We start from the raw sequence: 17,251 nt of genomic DNA, 5'->3' as shown, positions 1-17,251 counted from the left end.
ATATCGAAATTCCAAGAAGCACGTTCGCGTAGAAAACAGTGATATATACAGTGGCGATAGTGTATTTTCAGCTTGCATGAAAGTTCTGTTAACTTGGAGACCTGTAATAATCGCTTCGACATCCTTGCTTTTAGTGTAGAGGTGAGGTAAATTTATCTAAGCTCGCATTCATAAATTTGTACGGGTACGAAATAATATTGAAAAGAAATTTTATTTCAGGTCATTCATCATTTTTTCGTCCTACTGTACAGAGATGATGGATTATTTGAAATATCAGACGGGCTACTAGTAGACATTACTTTTAATCTTACTAATACGTGGTATAATTTTGTACAAGATAAATGATAAAAAGATTAAATAAAAAATAACAAAAAGATCAAAGACTAAGAACCAAGCACTAACAGCAAATATTTTTATCACAAACGAATAACGGGCAGTGTAAACTAAAATAATACAGAATATAATATCACGATTTCAAAGTCTGTAATTAGTATCCGCAAAGATTGGAGAATTAAGTGTTTTAATGCCGTCGTGAAACAAAAGGGCATTAACAGGTGCACACCTGTTGTAACGTCACATTAGAAATGTTATCGATGACAAGAAACACGTTACAAGTTTGTCAAACGATTTGAATTGTGCGTAATTCGCCCGCGCAACGAACAATTACAAATGCATAGGCGACAGTTGCGCTTGGCGTAATAAATCAAATTGCATTACTTTAAAGTACAATCGAGTCGGCCAGGTAATATGACAACAATGAAAATGAGGAAGAATCGAGAAAGTTCGTTGACGGTCATAGTCAATGGAAAAATGTGTAATCATCGATCACGCGACATTCAATAATTCATGAACAAGAAGTTATCGTACGATGAATTAAAAAAAGGAATTGATAAAAATCTAAGTCGTATTAAAGTAGGGTAAATTTGATTTCTGCTAAAACGAGTCTATAGCTGCTGTCAACCATTCACCGATTAATAACAAATTGTTGACTAGCGATATCTCTTAGGTACTACAATATTTAATTGAAAAATGTGTGTTTTATAGTCAGACTTACTTCGGCCGTATGTACGTGTTTCGAAAGTATAATTTTGTACTAGAGGATTTACAGTTATGTCAGTCCGGACCAGGCTAACGTTCTTCCGATACTAGCGAACGTATATACTCACGCGCTAGTCCGGAGTCACCGGCCGGAGTCACGCCATACAACCAATACTCTGTCACTCTGACATCACGTGGCCGGATTCTGGTATCAGGCAAGGAAATCAGCCAATGAAGGATTCTCCGTTGATTCTAGACTGGAAGTATTGGTTGCGAGAAAGCAGGAGGGAATATTCACCAATGGACATTTCACTATTTAAAGTCACAGATTGCAAACGCAATTCGCATGGACATATGATTTGACAGACACATCTCATTTTAGGCATTATATAGCTTATACATAATTTAGCTTTATCTTATCAGGATGCGGTTTTATTATTATGTCACGCTGATAAGATGTAGTACGAGTGGGTTCGCGCTACGTGACATTTTGAAACGTTCCGTGTGCTATTGATGTTACCGAGAGAATGCGCAAAGTACGTTACCGACTTGTATAAGAAAGTAGACAACGGCATATATTAATTTCCTATTGTTAAACCTACTTTGAGGTTAGAATACGTAAGAAACGTTAACCTTGTTCGCATATACAATTTTTTTTTAAAAACAATATAGTCAAGGTCGACGACAATTTTTCTCGATTTTAAGGAATAATCTCTTTTTATCTAAATTTATTATTAGTGGAGGGGAAACACGTTTCTGTTGCTTTATAAATACATTTTGATAATATTCTTCGAATACGGTGATATTAGACTTATCCAGAGATTACGACATTGATGAAAGGTCCTAGTAGATGATGATTTAGGGGGATGTAATCTCGCAATTTATGAGGCGCTTGATAACTGGAAGAGTAGTGGTAACTTTCGAGAACATAGTACTTTGTTAATGTGACATTATTTTATTTATATAATAAATGAATACACTTATTATCTACTTTTGATTACATGCGATACTCAGTTTAATCTTAACTCGTACGTAAATGCATATCTAGTTTGTTTTATTATTAAAAAAACGCACTTAGAAGAATGAACTTTGTACCGTTGCTATATGGAAATTGGGTGAATGCGATGGTGTAAACAGGCGATATAGATGTATATATTTTTTTTAAACATCGAGATCTTGCTGTCGGAAAAGGTTTGATATTTTGTTTTTTCAATATTCCTTTGAATGGAAACAACTTTGTAGAAATTTATGTATATAAAAGAAATACAGACAGACAGATAGTTTAAATTAATTTAATTTGTTTTTACTTGTTTTCTACTAATCATCCACGACCGAAAAACACGGCGAATAACTTATACTTCAGATGTTTGTAAAATATCCAAAAAGTTTCGCATATGCGACTTTCGGTAGTTAATAATTAGACAATTTCGTACGCTCTTGGCCGTAAAATGTATTTTACAAACCACTATTGAAGTCTAAAGTAAAAACACGCGTTATGATGGCAACACTGATTGTCGTTGTAAAACGCATGCGTGCCGTTTATCAAGTGTAAACTACATTCCATCGTTTTGTCAAGCACCCGATTGTCTGTGTACTTAAATTTTATAGTACTTTGTTTAAAGTTCGTATTTCCAGAAGAAAATGCCGGGAACGCCAATGGACCAGGACAAGAGTTCTTTGGGAAAATTACAAGTGGAACAACCGCAGAAGGATGCGGACGAGCCCGTTATGCGAGAATTGACGCAGACGGATCGATTGAACCAAAAACTATTGGTTTCATTCCTTGAAAGAATGAAGAATTCAAAGGAAGAATACGACAAGTACATGAACAAAGAGCCAGTGGATACAGATGATCAGAACAACAGTGATTTCTGAATATGAATATTAATATAAGAAACATATAAGGTTATAACGGCATCCTAAGATCGTACCAACTGTGAAGATAGAAACAATATATGTTTTATCTAACTATGATAGTATAATTGTAACACTGTTTTGTCCATTTTTATACAAAACTATATAAGAACAATATAATTCTGAACTTCAACTATTTATACGTAATATTCGTATGTTTGTAAGGCAATGTTGTGACTAGTTTCGATGTTTCCTACCCTGTTCAAAATATTGCAACTGGCGGGAAAGTCTGCCATGTTGTAAAGTGTCGAAGGAATCATATTGAATATTTTGAAGTGCTTTGAGAATGGAAATTGATATAGAAGAACGTGATCGTGAATATAATGAATCCGAGCAAATCGATGGTTATGGTTCTCTTTCTGATGGAGCTGAAGAAGAGTCAGCTAGCAAGAACGATGAAGATGAAAGTAATCATGAAACGAAACGAAGGATTGATCCAAGTGCCAAACCACGTACAGTAAGAAATCCTCAGCCCAAGTTAAATACTGAACTACTGAAAGGACCAAAAGGAGTACATACTATTGAAAAATATTTCGAAGGTTTTAAATATAATGGGAAAGGTCATGAGAAGCACGATTTAAATCGCATCATGAAACGTTTAGAGCATTGGGCACACAGACTTTATCCAAGATTACAATTTGATGATTTTCTTGAGAAGGTTGCAATCTTGGAAAAGAAGAAGGATCTTCAAGTACACGTTAAAAAATACCGACTAGATATGTTGGTTGAAAATGATGATATCATACAGGAAGAAATGGATGTGGATGATAGTGAACAGATTAACGATGCTCCAGTTGATGAATTTGATTTGTTGCTTGCAGAACAAATAGCAAAGCAAAAACAAACAGTAGTTGACGAACAAGCTACTATGGATACTAGCATGTCAAAACATAATACATCTGCATCTGGTGATCCTATATTTAATACAAGTACTGTTAGCAATACACCAAGAAAGGATGTGCTGCCATCAAAGAATTCAACATTAAGTGAGGAAATGAAGCAAAGAATAGAACGAAACAGACAACTAGCAATAGAAAGAAGATCGGCAAGAATGAAAATGAGGGTGGAGAAAACAGAAGTTGTAAATGAAAATATTTACAGTACAGAAACCACAAGCAATAACACATTACCACAAATAACTCAAGAGCATGTTATAGAAGTTGTTACTACAAATGAAATAACCATAAATTCTGATGGAAATGATACTGGTCCGTTAGAATTAATGAACAGTGAAAACAATCAAAATTGTGAGCAATCTCACATACAGAATCCTACAAATATAACGAATGAAGAAAGTACTTCAGTTCCCAATGATGTGGGTTATGACTCGCCAAAAGAAAATGAAAATGTAGAGAATAAAACAACTGATGTAATGACATCAAATAAGGTTCTAACAAGCAATGAACTAAAAATGGAAATAAATGCAGCTGTGCATGAACTAGTGAACTCGAGAAAGCAGAAAAATGAATGAAGAAAGTATTTAATAGTAGACTGCATTTTATGTATGAACGTTATTGTAATCTAAAATTACAGTTTATTTTGTATGGTTTGTAACATATACCATGTTAGGACTAAAAATAAATGATATATTTGTATGAATCATATTTATTGAAATACGACTTATATTTAAAAAATAATCAGTCAGTTCCAGAAATCCACATCACGTTCTACGTTTTTGAGTACTGATATATAGTACGTTATTACCCCTAATAAAAGCATCACCATACTTGTTTTTTAGTTGACCATTAACATATTCTTCAGTCTGCTCCAAAGCAATATTCATATAGCCATCAAGACAAGCTAGAACACCTACAACATAATTGCAAATTTATAAAAGTATATTGCTTTTACAGTAACAAAATTGTTTAAATTACCTCTATAATCAACACCACTATTAAGTTTTACCACCACCGGTCTGCCGTGAATTTGTTGAATAAACTGCGATAATGCTTCCTTTCGACTCATCTGTAAATAACAATGTAACACTAAGCTTTATTTAAATAGGTTAACTGCAACCAAATACATGTCCGCAATAAATTCTTAAATTTTGCCGTCATACACATAAAGCTCAGATGTTATTAAAATCTGGTGTAAAATGTTTAATTTATATTTAATTCTTTTTTATACCTTATTGTTTAAATATCAATCGTATAACACTTCGAGATCAAATAGAATGCACTCAGCAAGATCAACGATTTGATAGCAGACACGTGTTATTGGTCGAAAAACTTAAACTTCAAGATTCGACCAACCAGCTACGTTTGCATCTACACTTCCTCGGTTTACCTATAAAAGATCAATAATAAATACTGCACTCAACGGTTCCATAATGTATTATCATTTTGGTGAAACTGCAAGAAGTACATAAATGTGAACTAATTACAAGTTATGATCAGAAGTTCAAAAATGAGACGAGAGTATTCAGAGCTTTATGTCTTTGTTTATTGAATGCATTCGATCCAGACACAACGATATTCTTAGCGCTATCGGATCAATTTCGAACACACTTGCAACGCTCCAAAGCGCTTAAAATCACAAAAATAAATAGGCCTGTGAATGTTACTTATGTATTTCCACAAAAATGCAAGTATGAGCGTATTTAAATATCTGTATACGGAGGTCATACTTGTGCTACACAAAGATGTTTGCAACCGTTCCCTCAAAATACAGTTTGTCTATAGTTTGATTACTTCTTTACAAGTACAGAAAACACTGAGTAAAAATAATTTGTAGGATTCATGATAATTGTTTTGTTTATTATACCTTATATCCTATGACATTTTCTTGCGCAAATATAAGGAATGGTAAATACGTATTAGGAACATCTAGAAACATAATAGGAAGATAGATAATAAATTAAATGTTCTAATAGGCTACGCTACTAATATCATTTTAAATACTATTACTTAAAAGATATACAAATATATATGTATAACATATATGCACTAGATAAAGAGGCTACGATGACGATTCTTGAATTTTAGCCAGCCGTATGGACTGATTTCTGTTATCCATCGATTAAATTTAGATGCAATAACCGCGATTCAGTTGCATGATCTACTCTAAGATCCGATTCCTTCGACACAATTCATTACATGAACGCGGTTTATATTCAAAATGCAAATGATTGGTTAATCTCGTAGATAATTCTTTGTATCGGAGGAATCGAGCCTAAATGTGTGATTGAAATTAAAGTACGGTACTTTTGTATGCCGACTTATAGTCAATTTACAATATGCTTATTTATAATTTTTTTAGAAGAAACAAATTGAAATAATGTTGATAACTCCAATAAGCCGCAGGAAATTGATTAAACAAATTCACATTAATTCGCGCAATTAAGTTCTTTGGAAATATCACACATGCGAATGAAGAAAATTTAATATGTAATTTTCCTAAATTCATTTAAATGACATTATGAAAATACTCCTACAGTCATGTTGCAACTATCTATTATCTGCCTGTTGTATGTCTTGAATATTCAACTGATAAATTATCTTTTGTGAATTATAAAAATATTACTTATCATTATGAGCAAAAAGTATTTTGATTTTGATTTTCTGAAATGCTTACTGTCTTCAAGTGAAATATCAAATGAAAATTGAGTAAGTTTACCAAATAATTCCGGTAAAAATATTATACTACATTTCTTGGCCTTTGGTCAAACACTTCATGTAGTGTTGTTTCTAAATGCTTGGGAAACAAACGTTCTGAAAAAGATTAAATATTTAGAAGAAGACTTATTCTTGTATATATGAAAGTACTTACTGAATTATATTTGGTAACTCTTTGTATCGACAGATGTATTTATGCCCAAGTCCATATGACGAATCTATTCTTGACATTTTAATACGATTTGAATCATTTCCATGATATTGTGAAGCCGCATTATAAAGCTATAACACATATTCATAGTTTTATTAAGTTTCATACATGCCAACAAGGAAAAGTGATTGAACATTAAACATTAAAGTAAGTGTTATACCTTTTCACCTAAAGAAAAAGGTACAACTCCATCGTCTTCTGCATGTAATATCATCACGGGACACTTAATCTTTGTAATGTGTTTGTCCGATTCAAATCTTAAATTATTGTTGTAGAATGGTTCGACGATAACCCAATGGAACCATGGTAAATGTCTAAATATCTTTAAAGAATATAATAAGATGAATTCCCTAAATTATCATGATAGGTAAATAATATTGCAATTACCCGTGCAAATGGATGTTCAGTCAGTTCATCAGCTATATTATTAAATGGTGACTCAAGAAACAAGCCTGCAGGATTTATTCCCTCTTCTGCTAATAGTGCTAAAGCGTGTGATGATACTCTATAATAAAAATAAATAAATTAACACTGCAAGGAAAATAACAAACGATTACTATTATACTGATATTAACCCTGTTCCTAATGAGTGTCCCCAAATAAAAACTGGTGCTGCGCCATTTACTTTTTTGAGAAGCCACTCAATCACATATTTGCTGTCCGCAACTACTCCATATTCAGAAAGCTCCACATTGTCACTGTCACCGTAACCTGATGATCCAAAAAATACATGTTGCAAAAAATGGTGTATCTTAATATCAGTATGTATATCCATTGTGGCTCATACTTCTATAATCAAAGCATACAACGTGATAATCTAGACTTTGGAAGAGATTATACAATTCCACTCTATGACCACTGCCTCTGTTACCACTATTTCCATGCATATACAAGAATACAGGACGTTCAGCATTGCTTAATACAGCTTCATAATCTTCATCAGTCATTGGAATGGTACTATTTAATAGAGACTGAGGTAAGATTTGCCTAAAACATATTTTATAAGAATACCAAGTGTTTCGATAGAATTGCATTCTTTAATCAGAGTTCTTACCATGCCCCTATTTTCACATCTTGATGAGTCTTTAAGTAAAAGTTTCTGGCACCCACAACTCCTACTTCTTCTGGCTTAGATAAATTTATATCACGTGGCCAGTACACTGCACAAAGAAAACTATATATTCAACATTTGAATACATCATTGTTTCTAATAGTAATACATCAATATCATTTCTATTTTAGAGGAGCACATGCCAGTCATACTAGTTCATGTTTCATAATGACTAAGAAAGTTGGATTTCTTGATATATATAGTAAAAAAAAAACTTCAGTAATTTGCTTAGTTATATACTTTGTTCAGTAATCAATATGTAAGTTATCTAAGAGATGTGTAGACTTGAATCAGACTGTCGCACACGACGTTTACATTAATTTACTTCTCTTAATAATACCAGCAAATACTTACCAAAGTTCAAGAACAATATTTTTCTTTGTATGTCGTATGAGTAATGGAATATCAAAGGTAAAAGTCCGAAAATAACGAGGTACAGTACAATGGAGACCTTCATTGTCCATAATAGAGACCTGCAATACGTTTCATGGTATATAAATATTATTTCCTCTTAATAGTATAATAATATTTAAAAACACGAAATCTACTAAACTGTACATCAAGCTGCTGATTTATATACACAATGAAGCAATTATTGATGAATTAAAGAATTGCTTTAAAACACGATTTTTTTTGTTATTAGCTATTATTTGATACACCACAAGTACCTTATATAGTGCTATAATAAAATATATACATATATATATATATTTACAACTCCAAATTTTAAAGAATCGCTTTTTTTATAAAATAATTGTAGACTGCTCAAAGTCCACAAGAAGTCTGCAGCATGCGCGAAAATACATTTCAAAATCGAGCTAATAAGTAATATTGTGTAGTTGTATGTTTTTATAGATAGTATTAAAAAAAAAGTCATAAGTATTCATCAAGATGCGAGAATTACTTTTATTTTTTGAGTCAGATATACTTTGAGTTACATTGTATTTACTAATTACTTTATAATAAAAATAATATGTAATCTATATAAACAAAGAGAAGCCATCCTATTTATAAGCGCCGACTATAGAATGTACGAATTCATCATGCTAATTACAACGTGTCTCTATCAATCCAGAATCGATGAATTCGATTATCAAACCTGACTAGTTCATGGAATTCTAGTGTCATGATACAACCTACGATCTGGTCTGTTCCAGTATTAACGCTTCAGAATGCATCAAACTCGTTTGCAATTGAATAAAACTGGAGTCTTGCAATCTTGTTAAGCATGTTGTATTTAATTAGGGCAAATCCTGTAATCATAAAAAAACCTTTGCTCGAATACCCGAGCAATATTGATACGTTGCTAGAATAGCGTATGTGAAAATGGAAAAGATCTTCCAAAATTTAATACCACTAGATAACTAATGACGAAATTTATAACTGGACTAATACAACTAACTATTAATGCTATAGCGAAGTGATGGAATTAGAATGCAGATAGAACAGAATGCATGACAATAATATTTGCAACGTTGGATTTCAACTATACAAACAAATTATACCGTCACCAGATATACGTACTAACAATAGTGCATTAACATATAGGAAACAATGGTGATTGACATTTAATGATGTGGTTATTAAATATTGAAACTGCATTCATGTTTTTACATAACAAGTGGACAACTTTATTGCTAAATATTAAGCGTCGAGTTCGAGTAAGGCGCGTTAAAGAAAATGAGAATTTTCACGTTAATTTACGAGAGTATATCTGACGAAGTCGGCGCTTAGTGCATTCAGTGTCGAATTGTTATATGACGATTTGTAAAACAAGTAGAACTTACACTCCAAAATAGAAATTATCAATGCTGATGAAAAGTACCACAGCTGCTAATAGTGGTAGTATGTAGTAGTTCGACCGCATGTTTGTTAGTGGCTAATTAACGTTAAGGAACTTTATCAAGATAAATCCTCTGTTTAACGAAGTTGCATTCACCGACTTCTGGTAAGAAGTTGTTCAGCAGTCGTAGTAAATCGGATGTTAAGTTATAGTGACTGTACCTACGGTGGTATGTCGGTGTCTATAGTATATACAGAAGTCAAATATTAAGATGCTTATAATTTGTCGGCCATTTAAAAAGATTTTTTTAATTCGACGTATCAAAATGTGAACTGTTCAAAGTAGCAGAATGTAAATTTGCTGATATTAATGAAACGAAAAGTTAAGCGTTTTGGTATTTCGAGCGATCATATTTCTGCTTTCATATAACAAAACTATATTGAGTAACAAGTCACAGCCATGCTCAAATAATTTTGTAACTTAAAAAATGATGGAAATAAAAAAATGTCAAATCAAGCTTCCCTCTTTGATACAGACACTTACAACTCAAAAGATAAGCATATTATGCATAATTTACACAATATGCAAGAAAATGAAGGATTTGAAACAGTGTAATGCGTAAGGGACTATATAGCCTTATTATTACATATTATGGATTTTCCTAATTTGAATTCGTTAATATATCATTTTTGTTGTTAACTGATAGATATAAGATAAATAGTTAAAGTCAAGTAATAAATTTGATTTGGTACGCTGTCATACCTGTAACATCTCATTTCGATTGGAGAAAAATCAAAGTTTAAAAAACACTAATTAATCAAAATAAAATGAATACTGCACAAACGTGAAGCAAACAGAGAATGATGCGCAAAGCACTGAAAACATTTTCTGGTGTAATCTCACGTCAGCGCAGAAGTCCCGATCATCAGAAATATACAATTATGCAAAGTCATTTAATTTCATTAATATTATCTTACTGCGTATACAACAAAGTCATTTACAAGACTGTTTGGCAATGTTACAAATGACGTGCAACAAGAATTTTGCTCTTTTAAAATGTATATGAATATTTGAATAATCTTCTTTTAACCTTCGAGTTTTATGATATTGTTAAATATCAATTGGCTGTTTTAATTAATATTTGTTTATTGAGAAAAAAATAAGATTACTTGAAAAACATGTATACAATGATGTTTATCTTTCAATTGGTGTTAAATATTTCTTTCTTTTTCAAAATACTAAAAGTCAATATTGAAAGATTATTTTTATCAATATATCATTGCATAATAAACGTTTACATAATGAAACTAACTATATAAAAAAACTCGTGAAATATTAATTTCAATTAGTAAAACGTAATAATTAGTAAAAGTCGTTAATGTAGTTAAAGTAAAATAATGTGGTTATAAATATTTGATAAAATATGTAATTTAGAAATTACAAGATATCTCAACCAAATCTTTTGTTCTGAATGAGAGGCGGAAAAGAGAAGAGTAACTGTCATTAAGTACCTTAGATTTGGTAAATGAAAATTAGTCAATAAATTACTGTTCTATAGTCCCACAGCAAAAATTCACCTGAACAAAACAATCACTTAATATTGCATAAGTTGTTATAAAACTCAAAATCATGCACATTCGACAAAGCTAACGATACCTTTTTATAATACGTCTTTTTGGTAGCCAGTATACCATAATTAATGCAAACGAGGTAACGAGGTAACTCGCCAACCAAATAAAATTTCTATTCGACCAATGTTCAAGGATATGGCAATTAAAATAGGTAATATTTCACTTCACCTAAGTAACAGCAATCCTTATAAAAAAGGAGAAAAGTGCTAAATAAACAGCACTTTTAATCGTCTAATTTCTCGAGTGACGTCGAGTTCCACGTTCTTTTCGCTTTGATAATAATGCTTTTCTTACTCATACCCTGATAAACAGAACAAAGTCTCCTCTGGTCTCCTCAATTCACGTGCTAAGTACCTGCTTTATCCCAATTTAATAAGTTGGCTGTGTGTACGATCTCACAGATGAACACAGATGAACACGACAAACTAATGGTCAACGAATAAATTCCTTCCCTCCTTTCCTTATGGTTGTATCCCCAATGGGGGACATGTGCCAGTAACTGGTCCTAATAATCAAGGTTGGAAGTTCGACAATAGATGGCGATATACCTTGCGAGACGGGCCTTATTCAACTCAGCGTGAGGGGACCTACAAAGTTTATACACGGAATCCGAACAGTGTTGGGCGAAATCCGTATAAATACTCACTTAAGTTTTCATGTGAAAACCCATTGGTGAATGCCGCTGGAAGCTGAGCGCGAACCTCCAACCTTTCGGTTCGTGAATCCGCTACCCTATCCACTGGGCTACGGCCGCCCCCAACGAATAAATTCGACATCCATAGCTAGAGCTTCATTAAGCAGTCGCTACGAGAATGGACAAAAACATAATAAAATGATGTCCATTCAAAAGTACGGCGGCTAGTAAAAGATAAGACGTAATTGGTAGTAAACTGCTACAACGTTAGTCTCAATAGCCAATAGCCTGCAAACTTTTACTAGTTATCGATGCTTGATAATTTTGTGAACTGGCCTTAATCGTGAGGACATTATGGTCGTGGATTGTCCTCTTGCTTGAGCTTAAGAGTAAGTTCTTTGTAAAATTGTATTCAGTGATCGTTATACAGCAAAATACGGTAAAATGGCGACCACCATAGATCCTGTTAGAGAAAAGGCTCTTCAAGATTACAGAAAAAAGCTTTTAGAGCATAAAGAAGTGGAATCACGCCTTAAGGAAAGTAAGTTTGTTGTATTTTCGTTATATTTACCGATAGGTAACGCTTGAAGTTTCATAAGTATAAGGACACCTTATATACCTTAACCATTCTCTACCTGTCAATTTGTATTCTTGTTAATTAAGAATTAATCATTATTTTTTAGTGCGCGAACACCTCAAGGATCTCACCAAACAGTATGATAAGTCAGAAAATGATTTAAAAGCTTTACAGAGCGTTGGACAGGTATAGGAATAGAATTTTTTTCAGTGCACGTAGAAAACAATCTTTCTGATTGTATATTGATTTTTCAGATTGTTGGAGAGGTATTAAAACAACTCACTGAAGAAAAATGTAAGTTAATTATTTGTAGTATTGAAATTATATTCTATTGGAAATATTTATGAAGTGTTATTTGATAATAATTATGAAATGTTAATTTCAGTCATTGTAAAAGCTACGAATGGTCCACGTTATGTAGTGGGATGTAGACGTCAACTTGACAAAAATAAGTTGAAGTCTGGAACAAGAGTAGCGCTAGATATGACTACACTCACTATAATGCGATATTTACCAAGAGAGGTACAAAAAAATTATATTAATAATAGAATATATATTTTACTGAACTATAACAAAATGATTTACAGGTCGATCCTTTAGTATATAATATGTCTCATGAAGATCCTGGTGATGTTACATACTCTGCCATTGGTGGTTTAAGTGAACAAATTCGAGAGTTAAGAGAAATTATCGAGTTACCTCTATTAAATCCAGAACTTTTTCAAAGAGTTGGAATCACACCTCCTAAAGGTTGTCTTTTGTATGGACCACCAGGAACCGGGAAAACATTGTTGGCTCGCGCTGTTGCTAGTCAGTTGGATGCCAATTTTCTAAAGGTCGTTTCTAGCGCCATTGTTGACAAATACATTGGAGAATCTGCGAGATTAATTAGAGAGATGTTCAATTATGCGCGCGATCATCAACCTTGCATTATATTCATGGATGAAATTGATGCTATTGGTGAGTACCATTTTAATAAATTTATTTTCTTTATTTTTTTAAAGAATTTAACCAATTATAATATGTTTACAGGTGGACGTAGGTTCTCTGAAGGCACAAGCGCTGATCGTGAAATTCAAAGAACTTTAATGGAGTTGCTCAACCAAATGGATGGTTTTGATTCTCTGGGTCAAGTTAAAATGATTATGGCTACAAACAGGCCTGATACATTAGATCCAGCGTTGCTTAGACCTGGTAGATTAGACCGTAAAATTGAGATTCCACTGCCCAATGAACAAGCTAGGTTGGAAATTTTGAAAATTCATGCTGGTCCTATTGCCAAACATGGAGAGATTGGTGAGTGTTTTTAACTTTACGTTCAAAGAAAGAAAAATGTTGACATGTAAGAACTTAATTATGAATTTTTGTGCTTTAAGATTATGAAGCGGTGGTCAAGTTATCTGATGGTTTTAATGGTGCTGATTTAAGAAACGTATGTACCGAAGCTGGCTTGTTTGCTATCCGCGCAGAACGAGAGTATGTTGTGCAAGAAGACTTCATGAAGGCTGTACGAAAAGTCTCTGATAATAAGAAATTAGAATCTAAACTGGATTATAAGCCCGTCTAATATCTTTATATCAACATTCATAACGTGTATGATGCCTTGTACGCGATAATTATAAATACTGGTAATCAAACTATACCAGTATTACATTTGTATGAAAGAATGAAATTAAATATGAAAACATTGTGTCAATAAGTTTTTTATTTATGAAAATTAACAAAAAAATTATGGACGCATGAAAACACAAATCCTTGATCCTTAATTCTTCCAAATTATAGAATTACGTCCATTTTGATCATACGTTAAATACCAATAAGCATTATGTACAATTCAACATATGATTAGGTACAGTTATTACAGTTTATTAATATTCATATTTACACAACCACCTAGGTTTCAGAAATTTTTGTCAAACGCGACTTTTTCCTATCTTGATATTCCTGCACATTATCATATTTTCTTTTATATAATATAGGAAACAAGCTTTGCTCGTTTACATTACTTCTTAATTTCTTCCAAGAGTTATTGACTTTCATTAACAAACAGTTTAGTTTATCATTTTGTGAAATGTTTCCTTGAGTCTCATAAATATTTAAACCTTGATTTGTCAAAATCCATAAGTTAGTTTTATAAAAAATAAAATCCAAAGGTTCATCCTCTATATCAAATGCATTTATGTATGTTATATTAAATTGATTTTGTGTAGTTTCACAAACTTTATACATAAGAATATTATTACTGTAGTACAAGCTGATTGCCAAAATAGAATCCGTCTCATTCAGCTTTGTTGCTCTTAAATGTTTAACAGGTATTTCTGTTACATTTTCATCAAGATCACAACTTTGAAGATGCTTAGTAAATCTTGCAATGTCATTTTCTGGTATGTTATTGGAAAGTTTAATAGAAGAAACTTCCTTTCCACTTCGATAGTCCCATAATTTGAGAAAACCATCACCACCACACGATATCATAATCTTCTTATTATGAGGCAACTCGCATATGTTGGTTACAAACTTCTCATGTCCTAGACAATAAGCAGCAATATTGTAGCTGTTTGGATACATCGAAACACGGATCTTCTCATCACGATCAGTAGTTATAACATACTTCTGATCGTCAGTAACCAAAACATCAAGTAACATGGATAAGTGTCCCAATAAAAATCTTCCATTGTCTTCTAGAGTATTTGTTGAAAACACGTACACGTCTCCAGTCTTATCAGCAACAATTATATCATTGTTTGGACAAAACCTTACTTTGCTTGCTGCTCTAACCAAACACCTGTTCGATACAAGTTCTCGTGTCTTCCTTTTGTACAGACATAGCTGTTTTCGATTTGTACAAATCAGAAAGTATTCCCCATTTTTTGAAAACGACACATTGGTAGTCGCATGATAAAGATCCAGTTCAACATTATTATGAAAATTGACTTCCTTCTTGAATTGTAATTTAGGTAGGACAATAACACTTTCTTTGTCGTCTAGTAAGTTGTATGTTAATACATTTTCACCGCTGCATAAAACAACGTCTGAGTCGAACACTGAGAAGCTCATGATATAATTATTCAAAAGTTCTTTTGCTATAAAACATTTAAAACAAAGGTAGAAATAAACAATTCCTTGCTGTTTGCCAATATGACACGCTGCTAGCTAACAATTAAGAAGAGTTGATTGAAGATATCAATTCACAGATGTCCCTCTCTGACCGGAAAGATGAATATACCTAATTTATCGAAATTTCCGTTTAGACTATAGGTATTGACAGAAGATAAGTACTGTAAGTATTCTCGTGTGTCGGTGATGTCCGAATCTTTCATATTGATGCATCGTTGAGAATGCTGCCATCTGTAAATTGAAGCAGCTATACTTCATTGGCGCGGATCAAGAAACTCGATCGAGTCTTGCAAGTACAGCAGCGTATTACTGATATGTAGAAAATATTATATACATAAAGGTAAATCCTACTTGGGTGGCTACCAGTGATATCACATGATGGTCAGAAACTCGTACGTGCTACACTACTAAAATGAAACCCACCAAAAAACACTTAGCTGTAAAAAACTATGCCAAGTAAAGGAGTACTGTGAATTGCTCTAAAAAAAAGTATCGAAATCATTTACATGATTACATTACATGATTGTCGCACCACTTGTTTATCGGTAGTCGGGCGCGAGGGAGGACTAACTGGCATGCGGAAGGATGTATCGCGGTAGACTTCAGTCTTCGGAGGGTCGATAACCTAAATCGAACTCTTCAACTTCGCATCCTTTCCTCATTCCTTCACCCCTCCTAATAGACTGCATCATATTGCGATTCATTAATCACTTCATCTTCTTCTCATCTGCCTGCTGAGGTATAATCACTTAGTTATCTACTTATTCTCTCTCTTGATCTACCGCTACCTCTCTCTTTCTCTCTCTTTCCTTCTTTCTTAGTGTTACCTATCTTCCGAATTTCTTCCGCTGAGCTATATCTACTTCGTAATATCACTTTAGTATCACTGAAATCTCCGTAGTAAATATGGAGACGAGTAGGGGGATGCACAACGCTACGGCTTTAGGCGATACCAAAAAGGTCGCGTAAAATCAGCAAACGCAACTGGATGCACAAACGGGAGCGGACGGTTACGGAAATGCACGGCCGCTCAGGCTGCTAGGTCGAGGTAGAGAATGTCGAAGTAAGCGTCAGGCAAATAGTGCGATACATAGAGAGCAATGGATCGAGAACGTAGCAGAACGAATCGGAGCTCTAAAATGGAAACCCCTCCACCAATTAATAAATTGGGAGTACTCACCGGAGCTGTTGCAGCTGATTCGTGAAGGCCGAGAACTGCATCCAGGAAACACTCGGGTGGGCACTACACTAGGGCACAGCACTGTACTTCCGGAACACTCACAGGAAATCCATAGAATTTCCTGGATACCGCGAAAGCAACGCGAGAACTACACGAACGAGAACTTGCTACAGCGTGTCGAAACACAGCTAGAAAAACTATCAACAGACAGCACGGAAGCGCGAGCCAGTTCGTGACACTTCGGTCGGTGCCCCAAGACAGACTGCTTTGACAATAGCCAAATTCGAGAACTAATCATTCTGATCATCTGATTGGTCGAGATCCTTATAGCCGATAACTCTTCCCTTTCCCTGGAGTCGGCCCTTTAAACCAATTCGAGAGCGTTCCTTAACGAATCGGTACGTAACTTCTGGAGATCCTCCACGGCCGCTTCTCCGGGGC

The 17,251-nt window shown here is 33.7% G+C and overlaps 6 protein-coding genes across 28 annotated transcripts; 3 read left to right on the top strand and 3 right to left on the bottom strand.

Moving 5' to 3' along the window:
- Window positions 1–2,525: 2,525 nt before the first annotated feature.
- Window positions 2,526–3,092, top strand: LOC107269141. Its single transcript, XM_015742678.2, has one exon. The coding sequence runs from the start codon at window positions 2,680–2,682 to the stop codon at window positions 2,911–2,913; it is 234 nt and encodes a 77-aa protein (XP_015598164.1). The 5' UTR covers window positions 2,526–2,679; the 3' UTR covers window positions 2,914–3,092.
- A 62-nt stretch (window positions 3,093–3,154) lies between these two features.
- On the top strand, window positions 3,155–4,566 carry LOC107269133 (protein TIPIN homolog). The gene has a single exon (XM_015742650.2). It carries the CDS (start codon window positions 3,239–3,241, stop codon window positions 4,421–4,423), a length of 1,185 nt encoding a protein of 394 aa, XP_015598136.1. The 5' UTR covers window positions 3,155–3,238; the 3' UTR covers window positions 4,424–4,566.
- On the bottom strand, window positions 4,557–5,221 carry LOC107269140 (U6 snRNA-associated Sm-like protein LSm6). The gene is made up of 3 exons (XM_015742677.2): window positions 5,080–5,221; window positions 4,827–4,917; window positions 4,557–4,761 (listed from the first exon to the last, which is right to left on the bottom strand). The coding sequence occupies exons 2-3, from the start codon at window positions 4,915–4,917 to the stop codon at window positions 4,613–4,615; spliced, it is 240 nt and encodes a 79-aa protein (XP_015598163.1). The 5' UTR covers window positions 5,080–5,221; the 3' UTR covers window positions 4,557–4,612.
- On the bottom strand, window positions 5,100–11,815 carry LOC107269134 (monoacylglycerol lipase ABHD12). Of its 22 annotated transcripts, none has more exons than XM_025086390.1 (11): window positions 11,328–11,815; window positions 11,183–11,248; window positions 9,676–9,912; window positions 8,243–8,361; window positions 7,832–7,937; window positions 7,565–7,764; window positions 7,353–7,488; window positions 7,165–7,282; window positions 6,938–7,099; window positions 6,721–6,848; window positions 5,100–5,238 (listed from the first exon to the last, which is right to left on the bottom strand). In XM_025086390.1, exons 3-11 carry the CDS (start codon window positions 9,753–9,755, stop codon window positions 5,235–5,237), a joined length of 1,053 nt encoding a protein of 350 aa, XP_024942158.1. In that variant the 5' UTR covers window positions 9,756–9,912; window positions 11,183–11,248; window positions 11,328–11,815; the 3' UTR covers window positions 5,100–5,234. The 22 variants fall into 22 exon arrangements, with proteins under 22 accessions (XP_024942158.1, XP_015598139.1, XP_024942159.1 ...); XM_015742653.2 differs by lacking the exon at window positions 5,100–5,238 and adding an exon at window positions 5,688–6,662 and having other exon boundaries at window positions 11,328–11,814; XM_025086391.1 differs by lacking the exons at window positions 5,100–5,238; window positions 11,183–11,248 and adding exons at window positions 5,688–6,662; window positions 9,029–9,141 and having other exon boundaries at window positions 11,471–11,813.
- Window positions 11,816–12,272: 457 nt separating this feature from the next.
- On the top strand, window positions 12,273–14,209 carry LOC107269149 (26S proteasome regulatory subunit 10B). Its single transcript, XM_015742694.2, has 7 exons — window positions 12,273–12,477; window positions 12,620–12,699; window positions 12,768–12,807; window positions 12,899–13,035; window positions 13,101–13,473; window positions 13,546–13,809; window positions 13,890–14,209. The coding sequence occupies exons 1-7, from the start codon at window positions 12,381–12,383 to the stop codon at window positions 14,078–14,080; spliced, it is 1,182 nt and encodes a 393-aa protein (XP_015598180.1). The 5' UTR covers window positions 12,273–12,380; the 3' UTR covers window positions 14,081–14,209.
- LOC107269150 (tRNA (guanine-N(7)-)-methyltransferase non-catalytic subunit wdr4) lies at window positions 14,203–15,784 on the bottom strand. Of its 2 annotated transcripts, XM_025086388.1 has the most exons (2): window positions 15,125–15,784; window positions 14,203–15,041 (listed from the first exon to the last, which is right to left on the bottom strand). In XM_025086388.1, the coding sequence occupies exons 1-2, from the start codon at window positions 15,186–15,188 to the stop codon at window positions 14,407–14,409; spliced, it is 699 nt and encodes a 232-aa protein (XP_024942156.1). In that variant the 5' UTR covers window positions 15,189–15,784; the 3' UTR covers window positions 14,203–14,406. The 2 variants fall into 2 exon arrangements, with proteins under 2 accessions (XP_024942156.1, XP_015598181.1); XM_015742695.2 differs by having other exon boundaries at window positions 14,203–15,781.
- Between the last annotated feature and the right edge of the window lie 1,467 nt (window positions 15,785–17,251).

The sequence above is a fragment of the Cephus cinctus genome, unplaced genomic scaffold, assembly GCF_000341935.2.
Source record: "Cephus cinctus unplaced genomic scaffold, Ccin1 Ccin1_scaffold0607, whole genome shotgun sequence".
Classification (NCBI taxonomy): domain Eukaryota; kingdom Metazoa; phylum Arthropoda; class Insecta; order Hymenoptera; family Cephidae; genus Cephus; species Cephus cinctus.
Note: the sequence above shows the minus strand (reverse complement) of the source record. Positions and strands in the feature narration are given on the sequence as shown.

What these genes read in the sequence shown, in the direction of transcription:
- LOC107269150 (XM_015742695.2), bottom strand. Translation starts at nt 15,570, where the DNA reads ATGAGCTTCTCAGTGTTCGACTCAGACGTTGTTTTATGCAGCGGTGAA.
- LOC107269134 (XM_015742653.2), bottom strand. Translation starts at nt 9,755, where the DNA reads ATGCGGTCGAACTACTACATACTACCACTATTAGCAGCTGTGGTACTT. An exon ending in AATATTGTTCTTGAACTTTG is followed by an intron (nt 7,938 to 8,242) that starts GTAAGTATTTGC and finishes TTCTTTGTGCAG; the next exon opens with TGTACTGGCCACGTGATATA. An exon ending in GATGTGAAAATAGGGGCATG is followed by an intron (nt 7,765 to 7,831) that starts GTAAGAACTCTG and finishes AATATGTTTTAG; the next exon opens with GCAAATCTTACCTCAGTCTC.
- LOC107269133 (XM_015742650.2), top strand. Translation starts at nt 3,239, where the DNA reads ATGGAAATTGATATAGAAGAACGTGATCGTGAATATAATGAATCCGAG.
- LOC107269141 (XM_015742678.2), top strand. Translation starts at nt 2,680, where the DNA reads ATGCCGGGAACGCCAATGGACCAGGACAAGAGTTCTTTGGGAAAATTA.
- LOC107269149 (XM_015742694.2), top strand. Translation starts at nt 12,381, where the DNA reads ATGGCGACCACCATAGATCCTGTTAGAGAAAAGGCTCTTCAAGATTAC. An exon ending in CTTTACAGAGCGTTGGACAG is followed by an intron (nt 12,700 to 12,767) that starts GTATAGGAATAG and finishes TTGATTTTTCAG; the next exon opens with ATTGTTGGAGAGGTATTAAA. An exon ending in TGCCAAACATGGAGAGATTG is followed by an intron (nt 13,810 to 13,889) that starts GTGAGTGTTTTT and finishes TTGTGCTTTAAG; the next exon opens with ATTATGAAGCGGTGGTCAAG.
- LOC107269140 (XM_015742677.2), bottom strand. Translation starts at nt 4,917, where the DNA reads ATGAGTCGAAAGGAAGCATTATCGCAGTTTATTCAACAAATTCACGGC. An exon ending in TAGTGGTGTTGATTATAGAG is followed by an intron (nt 4,762 to 4,826) that starts GTAATTTAAACA and finishes ATTATGTTGTAG; the next exon opens with GTGTTCTAGCTTGTCTTGAT.